At 39.5% G+C, this 26,391-nt stretch overlaps 1 protein-coding gene across 4 annotated transcripts in view; it reads right to left on the reverse strand.

The window, feature by feature from the left end:
* Positions 1 to 26,391, reverse strand: part of tpra (translocated promoter region a, nuclear basket protein) — a 160,489-nt gene that overhangs the window by 56,474 nt on the left and 77,624 nt on the right. For all 4 annotated transcript variants that reach the window (XM_013132787.4, XM_013132788.4, XM_013132785.4 and 1 more), the window contains exons 22-32: positions 18,417 to 18,631; positions 18,099 to 18,239; positions 17,818 to 17,934; positions 17,302 to 17,505; positions 11,303 to 11,502; positions 10,846 to 10,993; positions 10,542 to 10,679; positions 10,305 to 10,436; positions 7,298 to 7,428; positions 4,688 to 4,898; positions 4,330 to 4,494 (exon numbers count right to left, since the gene is read on the reverse strand). In XM_013132787.4, coding sequence (XP_012988241.3) covers positions 4,330 to 4,494; positions 4,688 to 4,898; positions 7,298 to 7,428; positions 10,305 to 10,436; positions 10,542 to 10,679; positions 10,846 to 10,993; positions 11,303 to 11,502; positions 17,302 to 17,505; positions 17,818 to 17,934; positions 18,099 to 18,239; positions 18,417 to 18,631 — 1,802 coding nt within the window. The remainder of the gene's footprint in view (positions 1 to 4,329; positions 4,495 to 4,687; positions 4,899 to 7,297; positions 7,429 to 10,304; positions 10,437 to 10,541; positions 10,680 to 10,845; positions 10,994 to 11,302; positions 11,503 to 17,301; positions 17,506 to 17,817; positions 17,935 to 18,098; positions 18,240 to 18,416; positions 18,632 to 26,391) is intronic.

The following is a 26,391-nucleotide window of genomic DNA, read 5'->3' on the forward strand; positions in this document are numbered from 1 at the left end:
ACTAGTTAACATTTTATGTTGCTAATAATTACAAATTATTTGGTATACAAGATATTTTTTTAAACTGCTGCTGACCAGAGGCTTTTTATGCTGGCCTTGTGATGTCAGAATCAGAAAATTATATTTGTATTTAATATACATTTTCATTTACGCTAGATGTATTTTACAAAGTTTGTTCCCATCAGTCTACTGACTTAGTTGCATTGCTTCTCTCTCCTTCGGTTGTGCTGTTTCCAGTGTAGCTCAGATAAATCAGAGCTTTTATCAGATTTTCTGTCTCTGGGTGAAAATCTATCCTGAGGCCTATAGAATTGAGTGAATCCCATCTTATGTTGAAGCAAATGGGGAGGAGGTGGTTGTTTGTCATTCTTCAACCAATTAGATTGCGTTTGCCATAATGAGTCTATGCTTTGGCACTTAGCAGCCTTCTAGCGTGCCTTGTTGCCTACGTGCACATTTTTCAGGTGGTGTGATCGGAGAGCCAGCTACCTAAATGAGGTAAAACTAGTAATGACAATGTAGGAACATCTAACATTTATTTTAACTTTCTTCCATGAGGTTGAGATTTTTTGGATGTAGTGCTTTCCGTTAAATTTTTTGTTTAGATTTGTACTGAGCCCTGTTGTCTTTATAACATGCAATGGAGTAGAAGAAATGCATTTGGTGACAGATTTACTGGCAAAGCCTTTTTCGAGAAAACATGGAAATTGTTAGGAAGGGTCAACCAAACCTCCAACTAGCAACCATTCAGGCTAAGGATGTAGTAGGTGCAGTGCTTTCTGTTAGATTTTTTTGTTTAGATTTGTACTGAGCCCTGCTGTTTTTTAATGCACAATGGAGGAGAAGAAATGGATAGGTGTGGCACTTTCAATCGACCAACTACAAAAAGTACACCTGGCTTATAGCGTCAAAGGAAAATTGTTTTTGAGAGTCTGTTCTTATTTCTTTGGTACCTATAATGTTATTGATTTGGGCTTTGCCATGTCTATTTGTGTTGCTGCATCCTGTCATACTGCATAATGGTACTGTACATCCTTGATGGTTTCATTCGCCATGCATTCATGTTTCTGTAATTACTAGTGTTGTAAACCTCTTGTTAAATCGCTTTATTCCACTGTCACTGTGAATATGGGATGGTTACATCGTTATTGGTAAGTAGGACAAAGTGCCCCATTTTGGAAATCAAATGCCTGTCGTTTTAACCAGCAAGGTAGTAGATAAATGTATCCGCCATGTACAGAAGTTGTCCAGGGTCTAACGATTTTCAAGAGGGGATGATTACGTTGTCATTTAAATTACACTATTTGGGCTTAGAAATTACACTGACATGCGGATATAGAGGTGTATCGATTTCTATTCTTGTTTGAAAATGTTTAGGTTTGATATCTTAAAATTTAAGGAGTTTGCGATTCTGTGATTAAGTAACTGCACATCATTGATTGTGGGCTGCTGTTACCACCTCCATGATATCCATGCAAATGATTGTGTACGGTTCATGTTATGGAGTTGGCATTAAACGAATTGCACTAATAAAACCATTCAAAACAACTATTCCGCTCTATACTTGCAGGCCTATTATTTATTTAACTTTGGTAGCAACAGTTAGACTCTACATTACAGATTAATCAGCAAAAATAAGACTTGTTGCATTAAAATAAAGGTATTTGGTGTCTATAATGTGTTGTGTAGGCTACCTTTTCAAAGGAATAACTATGTGGGGGGAATGATAAATGAAACAGAATGACAATTTCAATAATACTTTACATAGATTAAAGAATAAGGTGAAGCACACTGAGAAATGGTTAGAACTGTTATTGTCCTGTCACAAAACCTGCCCTTTCACTTAATTTACATACCCTTGTGATGCACACCGTTACCAACAGCGCCGTCTGTTTTGTTCCTTACACTCTGCAAAGTTTTGTTGTTTCATTATACCTGCTAAATCATAGCAAAGTAGTTACTGCAGCTTGCTTTGGAGGCCTCTCCCCAGGGTTAACAAACTTGTGTGAACACAGGTTGACACTAATGACACGGAAAAAATGACTGCAATAATTTTTTTTATCAACCACACAGTGGCGCTATTGAGGTTTTTCACATTAGCAAGGTCACCATACTCACCCTGTTGGAGTTACAGCCTTGAAAAGAGGTCCACCTCCTCACAAGGAACATATGTGCCATTGGGACTCATTAACATCGCTTTAATGGTTTGGCAGCCATTTAGAATTTGTGAAAAACACAAAAATGAACTGCTCTGGCACCAAATGTCAAATCTTCACGCACTATTTGGCATCTATGGACATTGGTCTTCAAACATTGTATCAGCCAGGCCAGTATGTTGAAAAACATGGCAGAGCCATTGACAGATGAACATGTGCAGGGGTGTGGTTTTGCACATATATACACATCTATAAGAATTCTACTAGGTGCGTATGTCAACAAAGACGATACAACCCGCTAAATGCTCCTTGCAGCTTTAATTTAAATATTACAGTTGATTCCAAAGTTGGAGATGCAACAACTAAAATTGTTTTGTAATGGAGATTTGAATAAAGAGACTAACAACTGTGACACAACCACCTTTACCAACGCTGAACACATTGTATCCATCCAGCGCCATATTTGCATCATCCTAGATAACCAGATTTCAGTTAATGTCAGTTTTTGACTGAGCTACTAAAACGTTGATGAAGTCCATCACAGGCTACAGCCTCCTTATTTAAGTGCAGGACTAAAAGTCCCATATGGTTTTTATAAACCAGTGGAATATATATTGTCTCATGAATAATAGACCTAGAGGTGACATGATCAGTGTTAAAGGGAACACTTAAATCACACATCGGGTCTCGATAAATGAAATATATAAAAATCTTTACAGTACATAGTGTAATCCAATGAGAACCAAAATTACAGATTTAAACTCACAGTAAAAATCTAACAATTGAAATCACAGGCAGTTCCAACTTATGTGAATTTCATCACAAAACCATGTGATTCAGTAGTGTGTATGGCCACCACGTAGATTGTGTCCTGGGGGACCACCTCCCAGAACAGGACATCAATGAGCTCCTGGACAGTCTGTGGCATTTCTTGGAGGCGTTGTATGCACTGATACATAACATCCCAGAGGTTCTCAACTGGATTCAGGTCTTGGAAACATGATGGTCAGTAAATGGACTCAATGTCGTCGACCATCCAGGAAATGCTTACACACTCTGGTCACATGAGGCCGGGCACTGCCCTGGATGATCCCAAGGTCCACGGCACAAGCAGAAGGTCTGATGATGGGTCTGAGGATATCATCCCGGTACAGCAGTCAGGGTATTGTTGGCTAGGCCGTGGAGGTCTAGGATATGCCTTCCTAGAAAATCACTGACACACCGCCAAACCAGTCATGCTGGATGATGTTGCAGGCAGCATAACATTAACCAAGGAATATCCAGACTCCTTCACGTCTGTCACATGCTCAGTGTGAACCTGCACTAATCTGTGAAGAGAACAAGGTGCCAATGGTGGACCTGCCAATAATGGTGTTTTCTGGTAAATGCCAATCGAGCTGCACGGTGCTGGGCTGTGAGCACAGGTCCCACTAGAGGACGTCGGGCCCTCATGCGACCCTCATGGAGTCAGTTTCTGACAGTTTGGTATGCGCACCAGTAGTACGCTGGAGGTCATCCACCGTAATAACTTGCCGCTCTGACGTGGCAGCTACATTTTCATTACGATTGAACATTAACTTGACTGGAAAAAATGGAGGATGAAGGAACAACTCGGGTTAAGGGGACTGTCAGCGAAATTATTTTTGGATGAACTATCCCTTTAATGATATTTACGCCAACCAAGACCATGACAGACTCTCTGTGTAGTGACTAGAAATGGTAGGGACCAAGACATTATAGACAGCGCCAGTCAAGTGATTTTTCTTTTGGTTATTTGAATAATAAAGCATCTTATGCATTGAATAATTGATTATCAATATAATCGATAGCAGCAGCCATATCATGAACCCGCAAAAAGGATGTGTCAGCCTTGTCAGACTTTACATGAAGAGACTCAGTGCTCAAGAGCAGGCTTGATTAAATATTTTATGTTCCAATATTGTATTTTTTTTTTTTTGTATTAAAAAAAAATTATCGGTACCCCAGTAACCAAGATCTACACTTAAGTGTAACATCTAAACCTTAATCTCTAAATGCACCATGCATTAAAAACAAAAAAATAGCAACTGTGTGCACAAATGGTGGGAGGTGGCCTGATGGAGCATGGTGATCTGAGTTGGTGTGGCTACAGTGCCAGAGTTGAATTTGCCCCGCACCGCCTGCAATCTCATACCTTTTGTACATTCTCTAGTTGACCCTCAAGGTCTTTGATCTTGGTGTTGGCCTGGGTGAGGGAGTTTTTCAGACACTGGATCTCCTGGGCCGAGGCCTGCTGAGCCAGCTGCTGGGCGTGCTGCTGGGCCTGCTGCACCTCCTTGGCTGCAGCTTCTGCCACAAGCTGACAGAGGAAACCAATGTGAAGGGGGAGAGGTGCAAAGAGTTACATTGTAGGAAATCAGTCAGTATGTCCACGTTTGAAGTCATTACATATCTGGCTGAGCACATTCACGATCTGCACATATACACAAAATCAGGCAACACAAAACAGGCATACACAAACATTCACCCCCTACTACACAAACACTACCTACCTTGTCATTCTGTACTTTGAGTTCCTCGTATTGGGTCTTGTAGCGTCGTCCAATCTTCTTGACCTGCGTGATGGTTTTGGCCTTCTCCTGGATGTCAATATTCTTTACATCAAGTTCTTTCTTGGTAGTGTCCCTCTCGGTGGTCACCTTGCCCAGGGTCTCTCTAACGTTCTGCAACTGGCTTTGGGCTGTGGTTAATGAAGCTTGGGTCCTAAGGATGCAGAGAATAAAGTTAATTTTAGTAAAAAACTAAATAGATAAATTTTTCTGGCACTATGTGGATTTATGAAAACTTGTACAAATGTCGGCATTGTGTGCCACAGTATAAAAAACATTTTTGATATCTATTTTGCTATTACTTTCAAGAATTATCATTCATACTGCTTTATCATTCTTTAGTATTTGTTATCATTGAGATTAAGTTTGTAGTCCCTGCCCAGTACGCAAGGAAATGCTTGTGTAGTCGTTTTCAAAACATACACTTAAAAAGTGTATTTAAAAAGTGTTGGTACCATATTTCATAGGCTCGATATGGCCAAAGGTTTTTGGAAACCGGACCATCACACCTATTGAGGTTGTGGGACATCCCGTTCCAAAACCATGGGCATTAATATGGAGTTTTAATGTCCTTATAACATTCGCCACTCTTTTGGGAAGGCATTCCACAAGACTTGTGTCTCTGTGGGAATTTGTGTCCATTCAGCCAAAAGAGCATTTGCGAGGTCAGGCATTGACGTTGAACTAGGCAGCCTGGCTTGCAATTGCCGTTCCAATTAATCCTAAAGCTGTCCATTGGGGTAGATGTCAGGGCTCTGTGCAGGCCAATCAAGTTTCTCCACACCAACTTCGTCGAACCATGTCTTTATGGACCCCACTTTGTGCACAGGGCACAAAAATAATGGAAAAGGATAGGGCCTTCCAAAAACTGTTGCCACAAAGTTGGAAGCACCCAACTGTCTAAAATCTCTTCGTAACCTGTAGTATTAAGATGACCCTTCACTGGAACTAAAGGGCCTAGCCCAAACCCTGAAACAGCAGCACAAGAACTTGCATTATCAGTCATCAGCAGATAGTTATATTTACACAGAGGTTATTCCTCTGATAGCACCAGAACTTGCATTACAGAAAAAAAATGTATTGGTAAAACACAGAAGACAGGCAATTTTTACATGCAGCCTCGCTCTGAGAGTTTGCAGGGTCTAGCACTTTGTAGCTGCGCTGTTGTTGCTCCTAGACACTTACACTTTTTACAGTATTGAAGAGTATGCTTGTTATGTTTAGATAACAAAAGACCATCTCTTTATACGTAACAAAGGAAGTCCCATTCATTCAAAGTGCAACAGTAAATAGCCAATGGGCTTACAGTACTAGGATGTGTATTCTGTTTGGGATGTCTATAAAGCTGAGGTATGACCGGAAGTTTGTTTGAGATGGTGTGAGATGAGATTGAGTTTATAAGACATTGTGTATGAAGACTGGGTCTGTAACCTCATGAACAAGACAATCATATGCTTTCTCCCTTGACGATCGGATACGTGATCATCATTTCAACCACTATACGAAATGGCTGATTACTAACAGCGTAGAAAGTGGAAGCGTATATAAATGTGTGCTATCATTGTTTTTTTACAGCTAAACAATTACAGCACAATTTTTTATTTATTGACTGATTACTTTTTTTACTTTCAAAAATCAAAGTGCTGTCACATCAGTTTTAGAATACACAGTGACCAACATAATTACTAAGACAGTGCAACATTTTGTTTTCATTTAGATCAATACTCAAACTTAAAACGTCAAACAAAACAGTTACTATGAAGTTAAAGAACAGATTCTCAGCTTACCTTTCGCTACATTTCCTACATTGTCCACCAATTTCAGTGATTCTCAAACCACTCACAGGACCACTAGCCATCTCACAATTTTGTTTTAAAGTTGAACAAACTTACCTGACTCAAGCTGTCAAGTGATTAATAATTAGTCTGCAAGTTTATTCAAATGTGCTGGCTCTGAGATGAATCTAATACATGGAGCAGCTAGGAGTCCTTAAAAAAAAACATTTCACAGCATGAAAAGTATTGAGAAAGATTCCATTTCCAAAGTTAGCAATTACATTGAGTTGTTTGGTTGTATTTTGCATACTGCCTGAAGTGGGTGACCCACCGATGCTGGTATCTTCTCTGGTGATGCTCAGAAAAGCATTTACCTTAGCATTTTTTAGGTTTTCAGCAGTTCACTGGGGAAACCCTTGCGTAATTGTTAGCAATTATTAAGGATTCAGCAGTGAAATGGGTGAAACCTTACGGTTTCTGTTATTGTTGGTTATTATGGGGCCAAGCACCGAAAGTGCTGGAATCCTATTGTCTTGGTTAGCAATATTATTATTATTATGAATATCAATATTAGGGGGCAATGCACCGAAGGTGCAGGAACCACTGGTGTTGGACTGGGGGGAGGGGTACAAAGTACAGAGGGCCCTAACATTTGTGTGCCTGATTGTATACTCTGTCCTATATTTGCACTGTGATGTTGGAGGAAAGTTGTTTTATTCAGCAGCATAGGAGTATGTTACTGGCATGACAATAAGGAAACTTGAACATATGCACTGACCTGGCGACCTCAGCCTTAAGTCTACCAGTCTCCTCAGAGAGCTGATGGATACGTTTGAGATGGGCCTCCCGCTCAGAGATTAGCTTCTTGTTCTCCTCCTGGTCAGTGTCCTTCTGCTGGCTCACCAGTTGCTAAGGACAACACATCAGATATATATAAAACACAAATAAATCCCCACACAAGTTTGGTCGTTTTGGGTCTACTCAAGCACATTGTATTTGAAATGACATAACGAAAAGATGAAGATGAGATGATAACGAAAAGGTGCAGACTATCAGCTTTAATTTGAAGGTGTTACATCCATAAATGGTTAAGGATTTACAGCCCTTTAATAGATAGCCCTCTACATTCTCTACATGATACTCTTGCCATTACTTCAGTACATGTTAATGTTTAGTTTTTTTTTATGAATCCAGCTTTAGAACAACTAGTGTTTTGCACCTCGCAGAAGAGGCAGAGGCTGAAGGGACCAAATGGACAACACTCAATTCTGTAAGTAGGCGTGTAATAGATTATTTGGATAATTGTCGTAAAACAATACACAGTGGCCTTCCCATTTTGGAAAACAGAATGTATCAATTTCGAACGCTATATCCGTTGCCCCATTCACTTTCATTTCAGCTGGGAGAGGTTTCCTTTAAAAAAAACATTTACCCTCAAAACTGTATTCATTCCCCAAAATATTGTCTCCACAGTCCAGGAGTACTGGAAACTAGCAGCAATCTGGGTAGTATTATTGAACATTTAGATATGGCAAGTACGGCAGTAATGTTCATAACAGTGTAAACTAGCAGCAATTTGTAGAATTCTTGAACATTATAGATAAATGTGAGTGTAATAAGCTTATGAATGGTGATATAGCACACTACATCTATGTAGTGAGAATTTAAGATAAAAATGTATACACAGCAAAAATATAGCAAGAAGATAAAGAAATAATATACATAACTGTACATAGCAGCAGTTTAAAAATAGTACTGTATACTAGCAACAATATTGGTAGTAGTATTGAATATTATTGATATGGCAGGAATAGCTGTAATATATAAAAAAATGCAAACTAGCATACATTTTTGAAAGAGTAGGATGGGAAGAATGAACAGTATATGTTAGAAGTATTGAGTATTATAGATACATGTGTAATACGCTCACGAACAGTACATGCAAAGGAATATTCTAATGTCCATTAAAAATACCTGAGAGGACATCAGAGCATGTGGAAAGTTTGTGTGTGATCCATATGATCATGGATCAGTTTTGGGGGTTGAAGATCCTTATGGCCTGAAGGATAAAATAATAATTTGGAATCTGGAAGTGCGTGCACCGATGTACCAGTAGCATCTACCAGACAGCAGTAGTGTGGATCATAGCCTGGATGGCTGTGATGTTTGATGTTCTGTGCTTTCCTCAGGCATCGTGTGTTAGGGTTAGGGAGCTAGGCGGTAGATGCCTTGCACAGAGGGCAGATGGCAGCCGATGATGTACGCCGCAGACGACATCACCCTCTGGAGGGACTTGCGGTCTGCAGTGGAGCAGCTGCCGCGCCCAGTAGTAATGCAGCCTGAGAGTTTTTACAGACACGCCAAATTTTTTTAGTCCCTTCAGGAAGTATAGTCGTTTTTAGGCAGTTTTCACTGCTGAGTTCACTTGTCTGGACCAAGTGAGGTCATCTCTGATGAAAACACAGAAACTTGAATTCGTAAACGCTCCATTTCAGCTCTATCGATGTGCATGGGGGCATGACCCACCCCTGTGCTGCTTCCTGAAGTCCACGATAATCTCTTTGGTCTTTCAGACGTTGAGAGAGATGTTGTCCTGGCACCATGTAGCCAGGTTCTTGACCGCCTCTCTGTTAACGGTCTCATCATTGTTGGAAATGAGACCCAGAATGGTACTGTCTTCTACACATTTGTGGATGCTTTTGGAGCTCTGTGTGGCCAGGCTGTCATGTGTGAACAGGGAGTACAGGAGGGACCTGGGGGGCTCCAGCACACAGGATGTGCCCATTTTCACCACCTGGGGTCTGCCCGTCAGGAACTCCAGGATCCAATTGCAGAGGGAGGTGTTTAGTCCCAGGGTCCCCAGCATCAACCGTAGATCTATTGGGGCAGTATGCAAATTGAAAGAGGTCCAAGGTGTCAGGAAAGGAGGAGAAGATGTGAGCTCCGACCAGCCGCTAGTCGGCCACTGCACTCCCTGAGGACACATCGTGGAATGCCATCTGGCCCTGGTGACTTTTGAGGGCTCACTTTTGCAAGCCTCACTGAAGGAATTGTTTTGGTGGCCTCAAACCGTGCAAAGGTGTTGAGCTAGTCAGGGAGCGAGGCGGCGGGACGAGGATCATTGCTATTGCTACCTTTGTATTCCGTGATGTGTCATAGTCCTACCCACACACATCTGGGGTCAGAACTGTGGTAGTTAGACTCCCACTTAGCCCTGTACTTTCTTTTTCAATCCTTTTGCAGATCATATCTGGATCTCCTCATACCTCCAGTGTTCCAGATCTGACAGTTATTCCTTGTTTTTTATCTTCATTATGGTGAGCATTCTTTGGTCATCAACTGTAGAGGTCTTCCTTAGTCTAACTGGTCATTTGCCATTGCAGTGCATTCTCTCTTCTTATCAATGTAGCAAACAGTAGATTTAGACTTGTGTTACGTACCCCTACTAGGGGAAGGGAACCATAAAATACAGTTCCGGTAAATCAATGAGCAACCGACTCCAAATGCACATTCAAGCCTAGAATGAACACTACACATCGACAGCGGTCTTGCACAAACATCCCAAAATTACAAAATATTCGCATAATAAGAAAGCTGTATGTAAACTTAAATGGCGGGAGACAAAAAAAGTAAAACAAATTGCTACTGTTAAAAAATTATTAATTCAAATGGGATGAAAATGCCCTCAAATTAAAGCTGACAGTGTGCACTTTAACCTCATTGTCATTGCATTGTTAAAAATATAAAGTGCCTTGTACATTGTAACACACAGGTTGACCTCTGACCTGTGTGCGGGTCTTCCAGCGTTTGATATCCTCCTCCAGCAGCTTCTTTTCAGCCTGCAGCATGTCATTCTTCTTGCTCAGTTCTGAGTAGGAGTCCTGCAGGGGAGTGATATCATTCTCTAGCTTTTGCACCTGAAAGAAAAAGATGGTGATGAACAGGTGTAAACACAAGCAAAAGGAAACAATTTTGGTATATTTCTCCTTATAACAGTACACAGAGTATAGCGTAGGCCTTACTTTGGCCTGTGTCTGATGCAGCTCCTGCTCCAGTCTCTCTCGCTCCTCCTTCAGCATCTTGTTGGTCTCCACAAGTACGTTCATGTTCTCCATCTTCTTCAACTTCTCATCATTCTGGGCTATTGTCTTTGCTGTTAGCTGGTGGACAGAGAAACCAATCAGTGATTTGGTCACAATGTTTCTATGACCCTGGTTTGAAAACCGCAACAAAAAACTAAATTATCTGATGATATTTTAAAGCCATTGCCAGTAACCCATATGTTATTATAAATGATGCCTTTTTAATTTCCAATTCTGCACTCACCTGCAGTTTTTCTCTCTCTGCATTGAGGCTCTCATGCAGTTCCTTCAATTCTCTATCCTGGTGTTCAGCCTGTTGTTTGTAGCGTAGTGTCTCTACCTGAGCCACCTCAAACTGCGTTTCTGCTATTTCTTTCTCACGTCGCACAAACCTGTAAGTAATGTACAAACATATCAACCTGACCGTAATGATCTTACACTACGCAGGGAGCTTTTACAGATCACAATGTAAATTAGTTGCTGGTATGCTGTTCACTGCTGAAATGAACCCTGATGAATAAGAGTATTAAAAAAATAAACAAATTAATGTATGGAATCAACAACATTTACAATAATGTTTATTAGACATTACAATCTAAAACATTTGTGTGAACTTTCAACAATGATCAAGTAGTGCTGACAGCACTTTTCCATAAGGCGCTCTGAAGAATGACTTTAGCATGAACAATCTAAATCTTTACCTAAGGATCTCAAGGATCTGTTCCCGACTCTTGCCCTCCTCGCTGAAGTACAGGTTGAGGCTGTTTTCCCGGCTGGCTTGTTGGTGGTGCCACTGCACTGTGGAGGCCATCTTGGTTCCTAAACTTTCTATCTGCTGGTGCAGCAGGTCGTTCTGCTTCTGCAGCTCATCTGCTCGCTTCTGCAGCTTTGAAAGATCTTCCTGGGGGAGTAAGGATATCAAGGTCAGACTGTTTCTGCAACATAAGGTTATGTACCTGGCCTGTTGTAGTCTTCACCATTATAGGATAGTGATGTGTCAAAGATGTGCACTTTCCCACTGCATAACGTAAATTAGACCTCACGGCTGAAATTGATGATTTCTGGCATGATACTGAAGCCCATGTGGCCGATAAATTGAGAATAAGCTACCTACGAAGGACCAACTATTATGGAGTAACTGAGAACATTGTTGAAGGGCTCCTGTGCTGCCAGACGGCCTGACTTTCCATCTATACTACTGATACACAAACCGCACAAGCCAGTGACTTCTTAACACTAGAAGCGCTGAGCCATTGAAACCGACTAGAAGCGCTGTCAGGGGTCATTTTGACTCATGCGTGTTTTGAATGGGAGACTGTTGCTAACACAAAATTATCAGTAAATGGTGCATCTTGCACATGTATATATCCACTACCAGCGCCGGAAGGACATTTGACTAAGAGGTACTAAAAATGGTGTGGGTGTTTGCACACGTTTATACAGTCAGGTTAGGGATCAAACCACAGTTGAAAATCCTGAAGCGAATAACAGCCTTGCAAATGCATATAGACGGGGTAAAAGATTAAATAACATGTTCACACAATTGTGTAATTCAACATTTATGCAAAAGGACAACTTTTTTAGATAACACTATTTGAAGGGGTGTGCATAAGAGTGACATAACACTGTCCTGATACACTCATAACTCATTTTTTATGCAAAGTTGACATTGATTGGAGTGGCACCACTGGTTAGCAATACGCCATTATAATGGTGTCTTGGGCAATAGTACAAAAAAAAAAGTTTATTGCAGGAACATAGTATCTACTGTAATTTTGTTAATGTTGATGCAGGACAGTTTGACGTGGTCATGTTGCATTGGGACAATTAACGATCCAAACACTTGAGCGTTCACGTAACTCTTCAAGGAAAAGCCATGTCTTTCTCATCATTTATCCGGTTTTCTAGGTCGGTAAATTACAAAAGTACACTGGACATTTAGATACAGTTTGATAACATGCCTATGTAAAATGAGATGTCTATGTAAAATGAGATGACGGTGGTGCATTCCTTTGAAAAAAACGAATTTGTTACTGTACTGAACACTCCTGACAATATCCCTAGGATTAATATAATTAAATTTTGTAACTATTGTTTAGGAACTTTGCAATCGTTGCACTGTAAGGGTTAGCGATTAGCTAGTTCCTTGTTAGCTGGCTTCGGTTGGTTATTAGCTGGTTCCAGTTAGCTGTATGCTAGCTCCAGTCAAGTGTTTGACAGTTCCGGGGAGCACTTTTCTAACTTGCTCAGCCATGTTCTATGTGTTAACATGAAGATAATTTGTTAAACTATCACAATCTAGCCAACTTTACAAATAATGTTTTCAATGTGATTATATTATGCATTAGTTTATATTACTCAGGCTATTGTTCATGCAAATAACTAAGTACTGTGCATGAACGGATGTCCTGTATCAATCTTGAAAAAATTACAGTACAAACTGTGTTCTTGCAAAAAAAACATATGCGCTTATGTCCTGTATCAACATGAACAAATGACACTACACTTATTTAATGCATTTATAAACTATTAATAAAGTAAGGGTTTTCATTGTTAACCATTTGTTCATCAATGTTCATTTAAGGTAACTACTACATTTGTTAATGGTTGTTCATGTACACTTACCCGAAAGTAGGATTGTTGAAAGTCGTTTTTTTTAGAAAACATTTGTTGTGCAAAAACAATAAAGACATTTCTTGCTTTTGTTAAGGTATTAAAAAGCTTTTGACAGATTTAATTAGATCTTTATGACAGCATTTTATAAACTTAATGACATCTTTATGACACAATAATTATGGTCTCATGACAACCAATGTTAAAACCAACCACATATGACAGTTATTTAATGCTTACACAAAGCTAAATAGTTTCTTCAAGAAGGATAATCAGGCCTGCTATGACATGTTTATGACAGGTTATGTTCCTGACTAACTGCGACCCACAACATGATTTGGCGGTTGCGCCGTAGCCGACTGGAAGGCTCTGCAACAGGTGGTGGAAACCGCCCAGCACATCACTGGTACACAGCTTGCGGCCATCGTAGACCTCCAGCACAAGCGGTGTCGGCACAGGGTGTGCCGCATCATCAGGGACCCGTCACATCCATGCCACAAAGTTTTGCCCTCCTATCAGGCACTCAGGAACACTTTCTTCCAATCTGCTGTAACCCTGCTGAACTAGGTGACCCATCAATAACCATATCTACTCTTTGTACTACTGGACTCTGACACTGCCCTGCAAAGTCTGAAGTATTCATTTGTTACAGGAACACGTCTACCTTGGGATCCTCATTGCTGCAAACACGTCATTTCAGTTGCACATGCTACCATACCCCTTCAATTTCATTGTACTGTAGATGTTCATTTACAATAACCAAATGACAACATTCATAAACGTTCATAATGATTCCTTCATGCGTCATGTCTATGAAAGTACCATGACAATGTCATGTCCCTCTTATGCACAACCCTTCAAATAGTGTTACCCATATTTATACCCATACATTTTAATGTGAATTAGGAAATATGGTTCGAAATGACAAAATACGACTTAGAATATTAGCCTAAATATTTTACACACGCTTGACTGTTTTTCTTTTGTCGATCAGAGTTGATATGACAAATAAGCGACTGAAACGTGTTTGTCTAATAATAAAGGTGTGAAATTAGGCTACATTGGAGTGCATTGCAAAACAAGTCTAAACAAGGTTTCAACTCGAATTAAGAATCAAAGTTTCAGTAAATGATCTGAGCCTATAACTGTCCGCAGAGCATGTCAAATGCGCTTTAGCAAGCATGGACTAGACATGGAAAAGGACATTTGATTTCAGAATCAAAATATTGTACAAGATGATCGTTGTCTATCAAAATCTTTTGCATCTGGTGTTGTGTTGAAAACATCCCCCCTACCAAAAATCTTCCCGCCTTTACATGCAAGCACACTCTCTCGACTCTCATTGCTAAGAATTGTTGCTTGTTGAGAGGACAGTTTAGCTTACAAAATTCACTGATCTTCGTAGAAAAATTATTACATTTAATTGTGTACATCAAGGGAGCAATCAATGACCACGTTAGGCTGCGCCCCATTAGATATTTTAAATCACGTGGGAAGGCAATGCCTGCAGTTTTCGGTTGGCTATTTGTTTCAAGTGTATTACTATAAACAAATCGTTGGCAAAATTATTCATATCTCCCATTTCTTATTTGACTAGTGTTTTCTAAAGTGTAAGGATAATAATTCATGTTTATTTCATTTTGTAAATTATATTTATAATGGGCTCCTATTGTAACTAGTCAAATTAGGATAAGACCGTATTCTTGCCTGCCAAACTCAGTAGTGCCACAAAAAGTATTTGACTGGCAGAGTTCATAATTTTGGTAGCTCATGCTGAGTATACCACAAAAAAACATTTGATTCACAAATTGAAGCCAGTTTGGAGTGGGGGATAATTTCGGCAAGGCCATTCTCCTGCCTGGCAAAATTACTACCCCCTCCCCCTCCACACTCAGTGTAGACTTATGGCGTGTTTCAAGTAAAACTGGTAAAAGGTATTGCACTTTAAAATAATTGTAACTTCCATTCCAATAAAAAAATTCATCAAGACCAATTCATCAAGACAATTACACCCGTTAACCTTTTTTTGATTTCTTAGACTGTTTGCAAGAGTCAATGAGGGAAAATAATTTTTCAGTCTTTAGGTTACATTTTCTTATTTAAATAAAAACATAGCTTTTGTTTTATTGCTGTTTAAATGTAGGCTATTACAAGGCAATTTAAAACGTGTTTTATATGGTGATTTTCTATTGTGTTTTTTTTTTTCAATAAGCAAATTAACAATAAGGCAATGGGGCAAGGAAGCCAACAATAATTTGCAATTCAATAAGTTATAATGGCCTATCGAAACTAAGAAAGAAATTGACAATTATGTCAATGATCTGACAAGCGACCAGCCACACTGTAGACATCAGTGTGAGGACTTTTTTGGGGGAAAATAAAAGTTTGTTTGTTATACTGTTTCTTCTAATACAAAAATAAATATCTATAAATTCAAGCCAAATAGCACAATGAATCAGAAACAGAAAAATATAGTGCAAGGACAAAAACTGGCAAGTAGAAAAGTGCAGAACTACAAAATACATGAACAATTAAGAGACAAAAACAACAAAGAGATGAATAACTGCTATAGGAATAAGTTGTGATATGAGTGTTTGGTGTCAGTGGGGGGTCAGGATTAGCTACTACATACATCTTTACTCAATTATCCAAAACTGCTCTTAAGTTCCTATTTTTAACAACATTAATACATCCTGCAATATCCATCAGTGGTTATTTGTACAGAACCATAATTTCTCCCCTAACAGATATTTTATCTCCAATAACAACATCAAATATAAAAATAAATTAATATATTTAGTATATATAGTTTAATATCAGTTTTTTGACTCAATTAATTAAATGTACCTAAGTTCCTAAAAAAAAAATCTATATTTACATCTGATGTCACACGATACATTCGTTTATCAAAGCATTACAAATGAATTTAATCAATTGACCTATTCACTGCCATATTCGAAAATATTTTACGGTTAGCCACAACACTTAATGTTTTTTAGGCATCCCTCTATAGGTATTATTACATGATTGAGTGAACACGTTACTTTTAGGCCATCTATATGCATTAGCAAGCCTATATCTCATCTTTCGCTTTTCAATTTCCCTTCTCGCAATGGTCCCTAACTTGCCATTCTAGCTGTTTGCCTACCAGTAGCCAATCGTCCAAGCTGATGCAAAATGTGGGGTATAGTTCCAACTCGACGGATAAAACCATTGAAAAATCCAGGCAGCATAGTCTTTCATATTTAAGACAAATCATTTTAGGTTTAACAGCCCTTCACAAGCCTAGTAACAAGCCTTACTGTAAAGAGTGGGTCTAGGCTATAAAAGATATTGTAAGTCGATTTTTGTCATTTCCAACCATATTTCCTAATTAGATAAATATATGTTGTCCCAATGCATAAACGTTGAAACGCCGTTTTGCTTAGTCACACGACCAAACACTCAGTAATGTCTTACTGTAAGAGCGAGCGGAGGCTAGCTGTTATTTTGACAACATATCATACAGGTCACAATATTATGATATTTAATTTTTTTATATATACTTTTAAGCAATGTATTCTACATATTTCCCACCTGACATTTTGTCTGTTGATATTTTTATATGCATGACAAGTGATACCGCCTGCATTTGCCGGCTAGCGTTAACCCTGACATGCGCACGCACACACAGACTAATCAATATTACCAAAACTTTATGCCAATAAGCAATTTTTATGCTGCACCTGGTGACAACAGAATTACAGCTTAAAAAATTAAATAAAATGGTGGATACCGTGTATGGTAGAAATTCGGGCAGAAATTGCTTTAAATACACTTTTACATTTGTTATTTTTATATATAAAAATAATGGGGGATGAAGTATGCATATCTAGGAGCAGTCCTAAAAGGAGCTTCCTGTAAGTTTATCAAGTTTCGCAAAAACATTTTTTGCGGAACTCAATAAAGTACCTAAACACATTTATTTGGCATGTTCCTTCATTTGTAAATGCACTAATTAGTTTTTCCCCCTAATTATTATTTTATAAAATCTATTACAATTCACTAAGCCTATATTTCCCCTTTCCCTCTGTGACAACACACAAACCTTGAGTTTCTTCTCCAGCTGGTTCCAGTTGGAGCGGGCCTCTTGTAACTGAGCGGTTACTTGATTTGCCTTGTCCTCTAACTGCTTTCTGCTCTGGTTCCCCTGAAGGGCCTGTTTCTTGGCTGCCTGCAGAGCCTCTACATCAGCCGCATGAAGCATCAGCTCCCGCTCATATTTGTTCTGGGCCTCCAAGGCCAGCTTGGCCTTTTGGAGAAAATAAATAGTCAAGTAGAGTATCACAAACCAATGTCCAGACATACTGACATACCCATATTCTTCACTGAGTTTCAATGACAGTTAATGCCTATAAGACCTGAGACAAGCAACAACGACGGCTACTTACCCCTCAATTTATCTAAGAAATCACTGGAAACATGTAACCTAGCATTTTGTGGATCTTTTTTTTTATGGATGTATTGTGAAAAGGATTATTTTGTATGCATGGGTCAATATACACATTTGTTACAATAAATATGTAAATGTTAAAATCTGTGAAACCAAGAAAAACTGGACAACCTGTTGTGAACTATCTTGGATGGCCATCCGTTCCTTGGTCATGGCTGCAGCCATCCTCTCCAGGGCCTCTTGGAGCTCTGACTGCATGTTCTTCATGGTCCTCTTCAGCTCATTTCCCTGGGAAAAGCATGAATGAAATTGATAGAAAGCTTTGCTGGGCCCTGACAACATGTCAGCCCCAGTCATGCACATAACTGTTGAAGGGCTCAATACATAGCTACATTTAGCCACATTTGTTGCTTTGGATGTTTTGCAATAGTATTTCGCAGAGGCAATCTTACCTCTTTCTCAACAATCTCCACAGCTTTCCTGTTTTCTTCACGGAGCTCCTGTTTCTCCTTCTCAGATTCCACCAGCTTTTTCTCTAGCCCATGCCGAAACTCATGGGCCTCCTTCAAACGAGTCTCCAGAGGCAATCGAGCCTGAGAGATACAAATATACAAACACTGAAACAAGGCTAAAGGGGAAATTACATTGAATTCATGTCTGTACTGAATTTGGACATAAGCAGTATAAGGATGGATTGGCTTAATTCAGAGGGAAAAGTTAATGTACCAGTGTGTGCAATCTGTCATTGGTCTAATATGAAAAACTTGCACCTGTTTCTCCTTGCTAAGAGACTCTTCCAGGCTGAGCACTACAGTGCGGTACTGCTCTACATTGGTGCTGGCATTCTGCAGGAGCTCCTGCAAGTCACTGATCTGCTTATCAGACTTCTGCAGACGCCCATACACTTCCTCTAATTCTGCTTGCAGCTTGTCCTGCTGTGGTGCCTGGGACTGGGCTGGGGTCTGGGACGGAACAGTCACTGGAGCTACAAATTAAAAAGACAGTTAGCCCAGGCTCTACATTGCAACATACAAGCATATGCAAGAGGTCGACCGATTGTGGATTTTTAAAGGCCGATATAACAACAGTTTAGAACAGGAAAAAGACGATAGGTGATTAACCGGATGATACCACCCCACCACACCATGAAGTGACTGTTGGAAACGAACAGCATTTGACTTTAACAGAATCCAAATAACTGTTGAACTGATCAAGTAAATACCTAAATAAAGAAATTAATCTGAAACTGAACATCAAACTGACTGATTCTAGAATGCTAAATAAAACAGTGGGTGGGAGCTATATTAGAGTTTGTTAGATTTTTTTTTAACAGCCTCCGGACATATCTTTCAAATAGCCATATAATAGCCTACCTTAAAACAGAAATAACACACAAACGCTAGGATCCAACAAATATTTTTGATTTAAATTAGTCAGGAGAATGAACTTTTCACAATCGTTGCAAACTGAAAAAATAGGCTAAAACTAGGGATGTTGCAATTATTAGATACTTGTCGGATTGCAATAATTTGAGCGAGATCACGATTATTTTATAGACAACTATCTTTTTGCACAGAATTTTGATTACAAAATCATGTTTTCACTCTGAATAAAGGATTTTGCAGCTAATGTAAGAAATGTCTCATCAAATACGATGCGAATTCTGTCAGTTTCCATAGGATATCTAGGCCCTGGGTGCAGAAGAGCGTTCGACAACTTTGCATAAAGCTATAGGCGCAGATCATTTACTGAAACTTGTTTCTTTCTAAATTTCAGTATATTCAAAAAGTTTAGAATTGTTTTGCAATGCATCATAACGTAGCCGAATTTTGCAACATTATAATTTAATAAAAAATGCATTTGTCACTTATTTGTCTGATCAACTCGAATGTAAAATATTTGGACTAATATTCCCTAATTAGATAATGCGCATTAAAATGTATGGATATATATATATATATATATATATATATGTTGTCCTGCTGTATATTAAACGTGTATGCTGGAGTTATTGCCATAGTGTGCAGCTTTTGAATCTCGTGCCACGCTCGTTGTTGGGCAAAGCGGAAAACTTGACTTGTCAGAGATAACCTTACTCCATTCCTCTATGGTCAAATCCTTATGATCTTTTGCAAATCAGCCTGGCTCTTCTTTGCTTCTCATTGATTAATGGCTATTTTCTTGCTTTGCACGACTTCAGCCCTGCCCCTAAAAGCCTGTATCGAACAGTCCTCGCCATGCACCATTTGCTGTTCTTTTTGTAGGTGACTTGATGTCATCCTACAGTTGTTGAGTGACATTCTATTGAATTGACGGTAATCTTGGTCAGTGGACATTCTTGGTCGTTTTCGCCCTCTGCCGGTCTGTAGCTTTGTTGTCCCCAATGTCTGTTGCTTGACCATGTTCTTATGAACCGCTGTCTTTGAAATTTTCAGGTTGGAAGTAACATTCACTGTATCCCTCTGCCAGTAAAGCCAGGATTGAAGCCTTCTTTCCCCCACTCAAAGCTTTTCTTTTCAAATCTTTTGTCATGCTGAATAGTCATTTTTGTATTCAAATTACCTTTGAGGTACTACTTGCAGTTTATTTCATCTAGCTGGTCCTATTGCAAGAGGATAGTGATGACCACAGCAGTGGTTTTTCTACTTTTCCTCGTTAAATTAGATTTGGTTCAGTTAATCACCAAGTAAAATGAGGTGTGCCTGTGCGGGAATTCAACAGACACTGGAATGGAATGGCTGCCATACATGTAGAGATGCTGATTGAAGAAATATTTTGGAGTGGTCTCTTAATTTTCTAAAGAGCTGTATTTGGGATATTTCCCAAAGAACATTTTGTACGTTGATATTTTCATCTATTTTCAACTGCACACGATACCAAAAGTCAGAATTTGCCAGCTAACTCAAACCCTGAACTATGTAGATATTTTTAACTATTTCTTCCCCATGAAGTCAGTTATTCCAGTTGAGAAGCCTGATATTACAATGGAGGAAACCGCTTGTCAACACTCACTCCAGAAAGGCGGCTCCTCTTGTATATGTTGGTAACAGAACATCGTGAGGTGTGATTTGGTGGACTATATAGTTGGATAGAATACTGTGGTAAAAACAGTTTGACGTTCGATATTTGAAAGATATTCAGACATTCAAAACTTGATAGCTTGCAAACAACTTAAGCTATAGACCCCAGGTTAGTCTAGTTATGAAAGAAAAAAGTTGGACAACACTGCACAGGTCTTGTTTTCATGCTTCCGACTGTCGTTTTCAAATTGCAGGAAACATTTATGGCAACAATGTCTGCCCATAACCAAAGCATGTTGCATGTGAGCGTCAACAGTGCAAAGTGCATCAGGAACATTTTAAAATCTCCATAACTCTTTGGCTACACCACATATAAACCTCAAACCAATGTTCAAGTGTTCAGGAAGACATGGAAATGGGCTGCTCTTTATAGATTGCTAAACTTTTTTAGGGATAATATAGAATGTTTTCTACAAACACATTGAAACAATGTACAGTTTAGAATTTCAATAGCTCCCTGATCACATGACCTAGAGTGGATATAAAAGGTCTACACACCCCTGTGAAAATGCCAGGTTTTTTAAATGTAAAAGAATGAGACAAAGATAAATCATATCAGAATTCTTTCTACTTTTAATGTGACCTATAATGTGAACAATTCAATTGAAAAACAAACAATCTTTGAGGGGGGAAAATGAAAAATAAAAACCTTACAATAACCTGGTTACATATGTTTGCACACCCTCTTATAACTGGGGATGTGGCTATGTTCAGAATTAACCAATCACATTCAAACTCATTACACACCTGCCATCATTTAAAGTGACTGATTAATCAACGTTCAGCTGTTCTGGTAGGATGTTCCTGACATTTTCTTAGTTTCATCTCAGAGCAAAAGCCACGGAGTGCTTCCAAAGCATCAGAGGGATCTAATTGTTAAAATATCAGAGAAGGGTACAAAATAAATTCCAAAGCATTAGATGTACCACAAAATTGATGAAAAGACAAGAAGAAAACTGGTCAGGGAGGTTTCCAAGACGCCTACAGCAACATTAAAGGAACTACAGGAATTTCTGGCAAGTACTGGCTAAGTGCTACAAGTGACAACAATCTCCCATATTCTTCATACGAATGGGCTATGGGGTAGGGTGGCAAGACGGAAGCCTTTTCTTACGAAGAAAAACATCCAAGCCCGGCTGAAGTTTGCAAAAACCAACATCAAGTCCCCCAAAAGCACGTGGGATGTGTTATGGTCTGATGAAACCAATGTTGACATTTTTGGCCATAATTCCAAAATGTATGTTTGGCAGAAAAACAACACTGCACATCACCCAAAGAACACCATACCCACAGTAAAGCATGGTGGTGGCAGCATCATGCCTCAGGGCAGTTTTTCTTCATCTGGAACCGGGGCCTTAGACAGGGTGGAAGGAATTATTAACAGTTACAAATACCAGGTAATTTTGGCACAAAACCTTCAGGCATCCATTAGAAAGATGAAGATGAAGTTGTTCGCCTTTCAGCACAACAATGACCCAAAGCACACATCAAAATCCACAAAAGCATGGTTTCACCAGAAGAAGAAGAATGTTTTGAAATGCCCAGTCAGAGACCAGACCTGAATCCAATTGAAAATCTGTGGGGTGATCTGAAGAGGGCTGTGCACAGGAGATGTCCTCGCAATCTGACAGTTTTGGAGCTCTTTTGCAAAGAAGAGTGGGCAAATGTGCACAGCTAATGTGCCATGCTAATAGACTCCTACCTAAAAAGACAGTGCTGTAATAAAATCCAAAGGTGCTTCAACAAAGTATTAGTTTAAGTGTGCACACTTATGCAACCATGTTGTGAGTTTTTTTATTTTTCCCCCTCAAAGATGTTAGTTTGTTTTTCAATTGAATTGTTCACGTTATAGGTTACATTAAAGGTGGAAAAAGGTCTGACATGATTTATATTTGTCTCATTCTTTTACATCACAAGAACCATGCATTTTAACAGGGGTGTGTATACTTCTTATATCCACTGTAGATGCTTCAAATCACTTAGTCTTGATAGGGAAGAGTCAAACATTGCACAGTCTTTGGTTTCTCAGGTAAGCACCTATACAATTTGAGAAATATTTGAAACATTAGAATTTCAATAGCTTTCTCAGCAAGAGACAGAGACATAATTTTGATGCTATATTATTCCCTTCATAAAGCACATGCTTTAGTTTTCCTACAACAAGTATTTGATACACTGCCGATTTTGCAGGTTTTCCTACTTACATAGATAAACTTCAACTGTGAGAGACGGAATCTAAAACTAAAATCCAGAAAATCACATTGTATGATTTTTAAATAATTAATATGCACTGTATTGCATGACAAGTATTTGATCACCTACCAGCCAGTAAGAATTCCGGCTCCCACAGACCTGTTCGTTTTTCTTTAAGCCCTCCTGTTCTCCACTCATTACCTGTATTAACTGCACCGGTTTGAACTCATTACCTGTATAAAAGACACCTGTCCACACACTCAAACAGACTCCAACCTCTCCACAATGGCTAAGACCAGAGAGCTGTGTAAGGACAAGGCAGGGATGGGCTTCAGGACAATAGGCAAGCAGCTTGGTGAGAAGGCAACAACTGTTGGTGCAATTATTAGAAAATGGAAGAAGTTCAAGATGACGGTCAATCTCCCTCGGTCTGGGGCTACATGCAAGATCTCACCTCGTGGGGCATCAATGATCATGAGGAAGGTGAGGGATCAGCACAGAACTACACTGCAGGACCTGGTCAATGACCTGAAGAGAGCGGAGACCACAGTCTCAAAGAAACCCATTAGTAACACACAGCCGTCATGGATTAAAATCCTGCAGCGCACACACGGTCCCCCTGATCAAGCCAGCGGATGTCCAGGCCTGTCTGAAGTTTGCCAATGACCATCTGGATGATCCAGAGGAGGAATGGGAGAAGGTCATGTGGTCTGATTCGACAAAAATAAAGCTTTTTGTTCTAAACTCCACTCGCCGTGTTTGGAGGAAGAAGGAGGATAAGTACAACCCCAAGAACACCATCCCAACAGTGAAGCATGGAGGTGGAAACATCATTCTTTGGTGATGCTTTTCTGCAAAGGGGACAGGACGACTGCACCGTATTGAGGGGAGGATGGATGGGGCCTTGTATCGTGAGATCTTGGCCAACAACCTCCTTCCCTCAGTAAGAGCATTGAAGTAGGCTGGGTCTTCCAGCACGATAATGACCCGAAACACACAGCCATGGCAACTAAGGAGTGGCTCCGTAAGAAGCATCTCAAGGTCCTGGAGTGTCCTAGCCAGTCTCCAGACCTGAACCCATTAGAAAATCTTTGGAGGGGGCTGAAAGTCTGTATAGTCCAGCGACAGCCCCGAAACTTGAAGGATCTGGAGAAGGATTGTATGGAGGAGTGGGCCAAAATCTCTGCTGCAGTGTGCGCAAACCTGGTCAAGAACTACAGGATATGTATGACCTCTCTAATTGCAAACAAAGGTTTCTGTACCAAATATTAAGTTCTGCTTTTCTGATGTATCAAATACTTACGTCATGCAATAAAATGCTAAATAATTACTTAAAAATCATACAATGTGATTTTCTGGATTTTTGTTTTAGATTCCGTCACTCACAGTTGAAGAGTACCTATGATAAAAATGACATGACTTATACATGCCTAGTAAGTGGGAAAACCTGCAATATCGGCAGTGTATCAAATACTTGTTTTCCCCACTGTATATAGGAATCCTATTTTTTTTATACACTACAAAATCGTTTGTAAATTCAATAGCTCCCAGATCACATGACCTAGTAGGTGCTTAACTGGGAAACCAAAGACTGTTGGAATCAAAAAAGCGAGTCCTGTGTAGTGCTGTCCAACTTTATTCCTTCATAACTAGACCAACCCGGGGTCTGTAGCTTAAATTGTTTGCAAGCTATTGGGCTTTGAATGTCTGAATATCTGTCAAACTATCTTTACCACGGTGGAAATGTTCGACAAAGGTCAATGCAATCCGGTAATTTCTCACAGGCCAGGAAGGATTACTTCTGTTGTGCATCCCTTTACATGGTAATGTCACTCTTACAAACCATTAATGTTGGTGCATATACCCAAGGTAGGGGGAATCCTAACGTGTGCGATTTAATTTCATGAATGGATAGTTACATGGCTGGAGTATTTGGAAGAGAGAATGCCACATTGGCAAGTAAAGTAAAAGATTAATGGTTTCTGATCCTCCCTGTCGTCTTGTATCATGAACAAGGAGCTGATAGTGTTGCGTTATATATATATTCGAAAGATACATTTTGTTGGGAGAAATAAACTGAAAACCGATACTCCTTGAATGCCACTTGTCAGCCTTGCGGTACAATCAGCTGTTCCAACATTTACCCTGGGACCGCAAGGGTTAGCCCACATTTTCTAACCCTAGCCCCAGTGCTTTGAAGGTTTTTTCTTGGAGTGGAGTGTTGCTTTCTGAGAAAAATATCTGATGTAGTCTACATCGAAGAACATAATTTAAAGTCGGTAGTGCATTTATGCCAGCACGCGTGTCTCATAAAATCAAGGAAGAGTGCCATAGGAGTGCTGCACAGCCATTGGCTACAATCGGAGCAAAGTTCTGCTGATAGAAATAGTTTGCAAAACGTCCTATTGTCGCTGATTAATCGGCCAAAGGATTAATCGGCCAAAGGATTAATCAGTTCCTTTATATTTCTCTTTTTACAAATATAATTTTACCCTGTTTATTAATGGCTTCACTAAAATCAGGTCGACAATATTAGCACTGTCTGCCATCGTGAGCAGTTTCACCCAAGTACGACGCTAGCCTAGCCTATTACTGTATATGAATGAACAATTAAAAAATATATATTAAACTTTGTAAAACTGAAACAAGGATTGTGGTGTAGCCTATAATTGTGTGAAATGTATGATGCAAATCAGCTAGCAAGTTCGCCAAACAAATAAAGAAATATTGCAGCAGTTTGTCTTTCGAATACACTTGAGAAATCCGCGATGGGACTGAGCGCGAAATTATTTCAGTGACTTCTTATAGTACAGACCTCTGTCAGTCAAAAGGAGACGCAGTTTGACAGATCGGGCTTCCGTGTGATGATTGGAGGATCCGGGCCAGCCCACTCATTCACCCCCAGAGACGCTGAGCGTCCGTGGGCGGGACATAATAGCAGCATTTATCCAATCACTGTCTACTTTCGGAGCACTGAAAAAAAACTGTTCTTAGAAGCCCCATTGAAGTCAATGGACGCTCGGAATCAACAGGGAAATGCACTGTGACGCTGCGGGATTGTATGAGAAGAAAATCAAGTCAGCCGACCTGTAGCTGATTGTGAACTAACAAGTTTTAGAGATGAACGTGTTTTAACGCATTTTCTGTCAATAAAATGTTTACACAACAGTACATATTTGACCACAACTGACATGAAACGCTGACTTTAAACCTAAGTCTGTGTCGTTCAATTGACTCCCATCTTATTTAACACCAACAGATTTCAGAGGCCAGTCTTTAGAATAGTTAAGTAAATTTTATCAAATTCATATTGATTTATATACATTGACAGACAAAGCAGTGCAATACTTTCTCTTGTAGAACAAAGACCATGCTAATAGTTAGAATTGTAAGAGACCATCTTTAAAAAGATACTGAATTAATTAATTTGGAATTTGGTGATGTTCATCATTCTACAGAACAATCAGTTAAA

The sequence above is a fragment of the Esox lucius genome, chromosome 3 (assembly GCF_011004845.1).
Source record: "Esox lucius isolate fEsoLuc1 chromosome 3, fEsoLuc1.pri, whole genome shotgun sequence".
NCBI classification, from domain to species: Eukaryota; Metazoa; Chordata; class Actinopteri; order Esociformes; family Esocidae; genus Esox; species Esox lucius.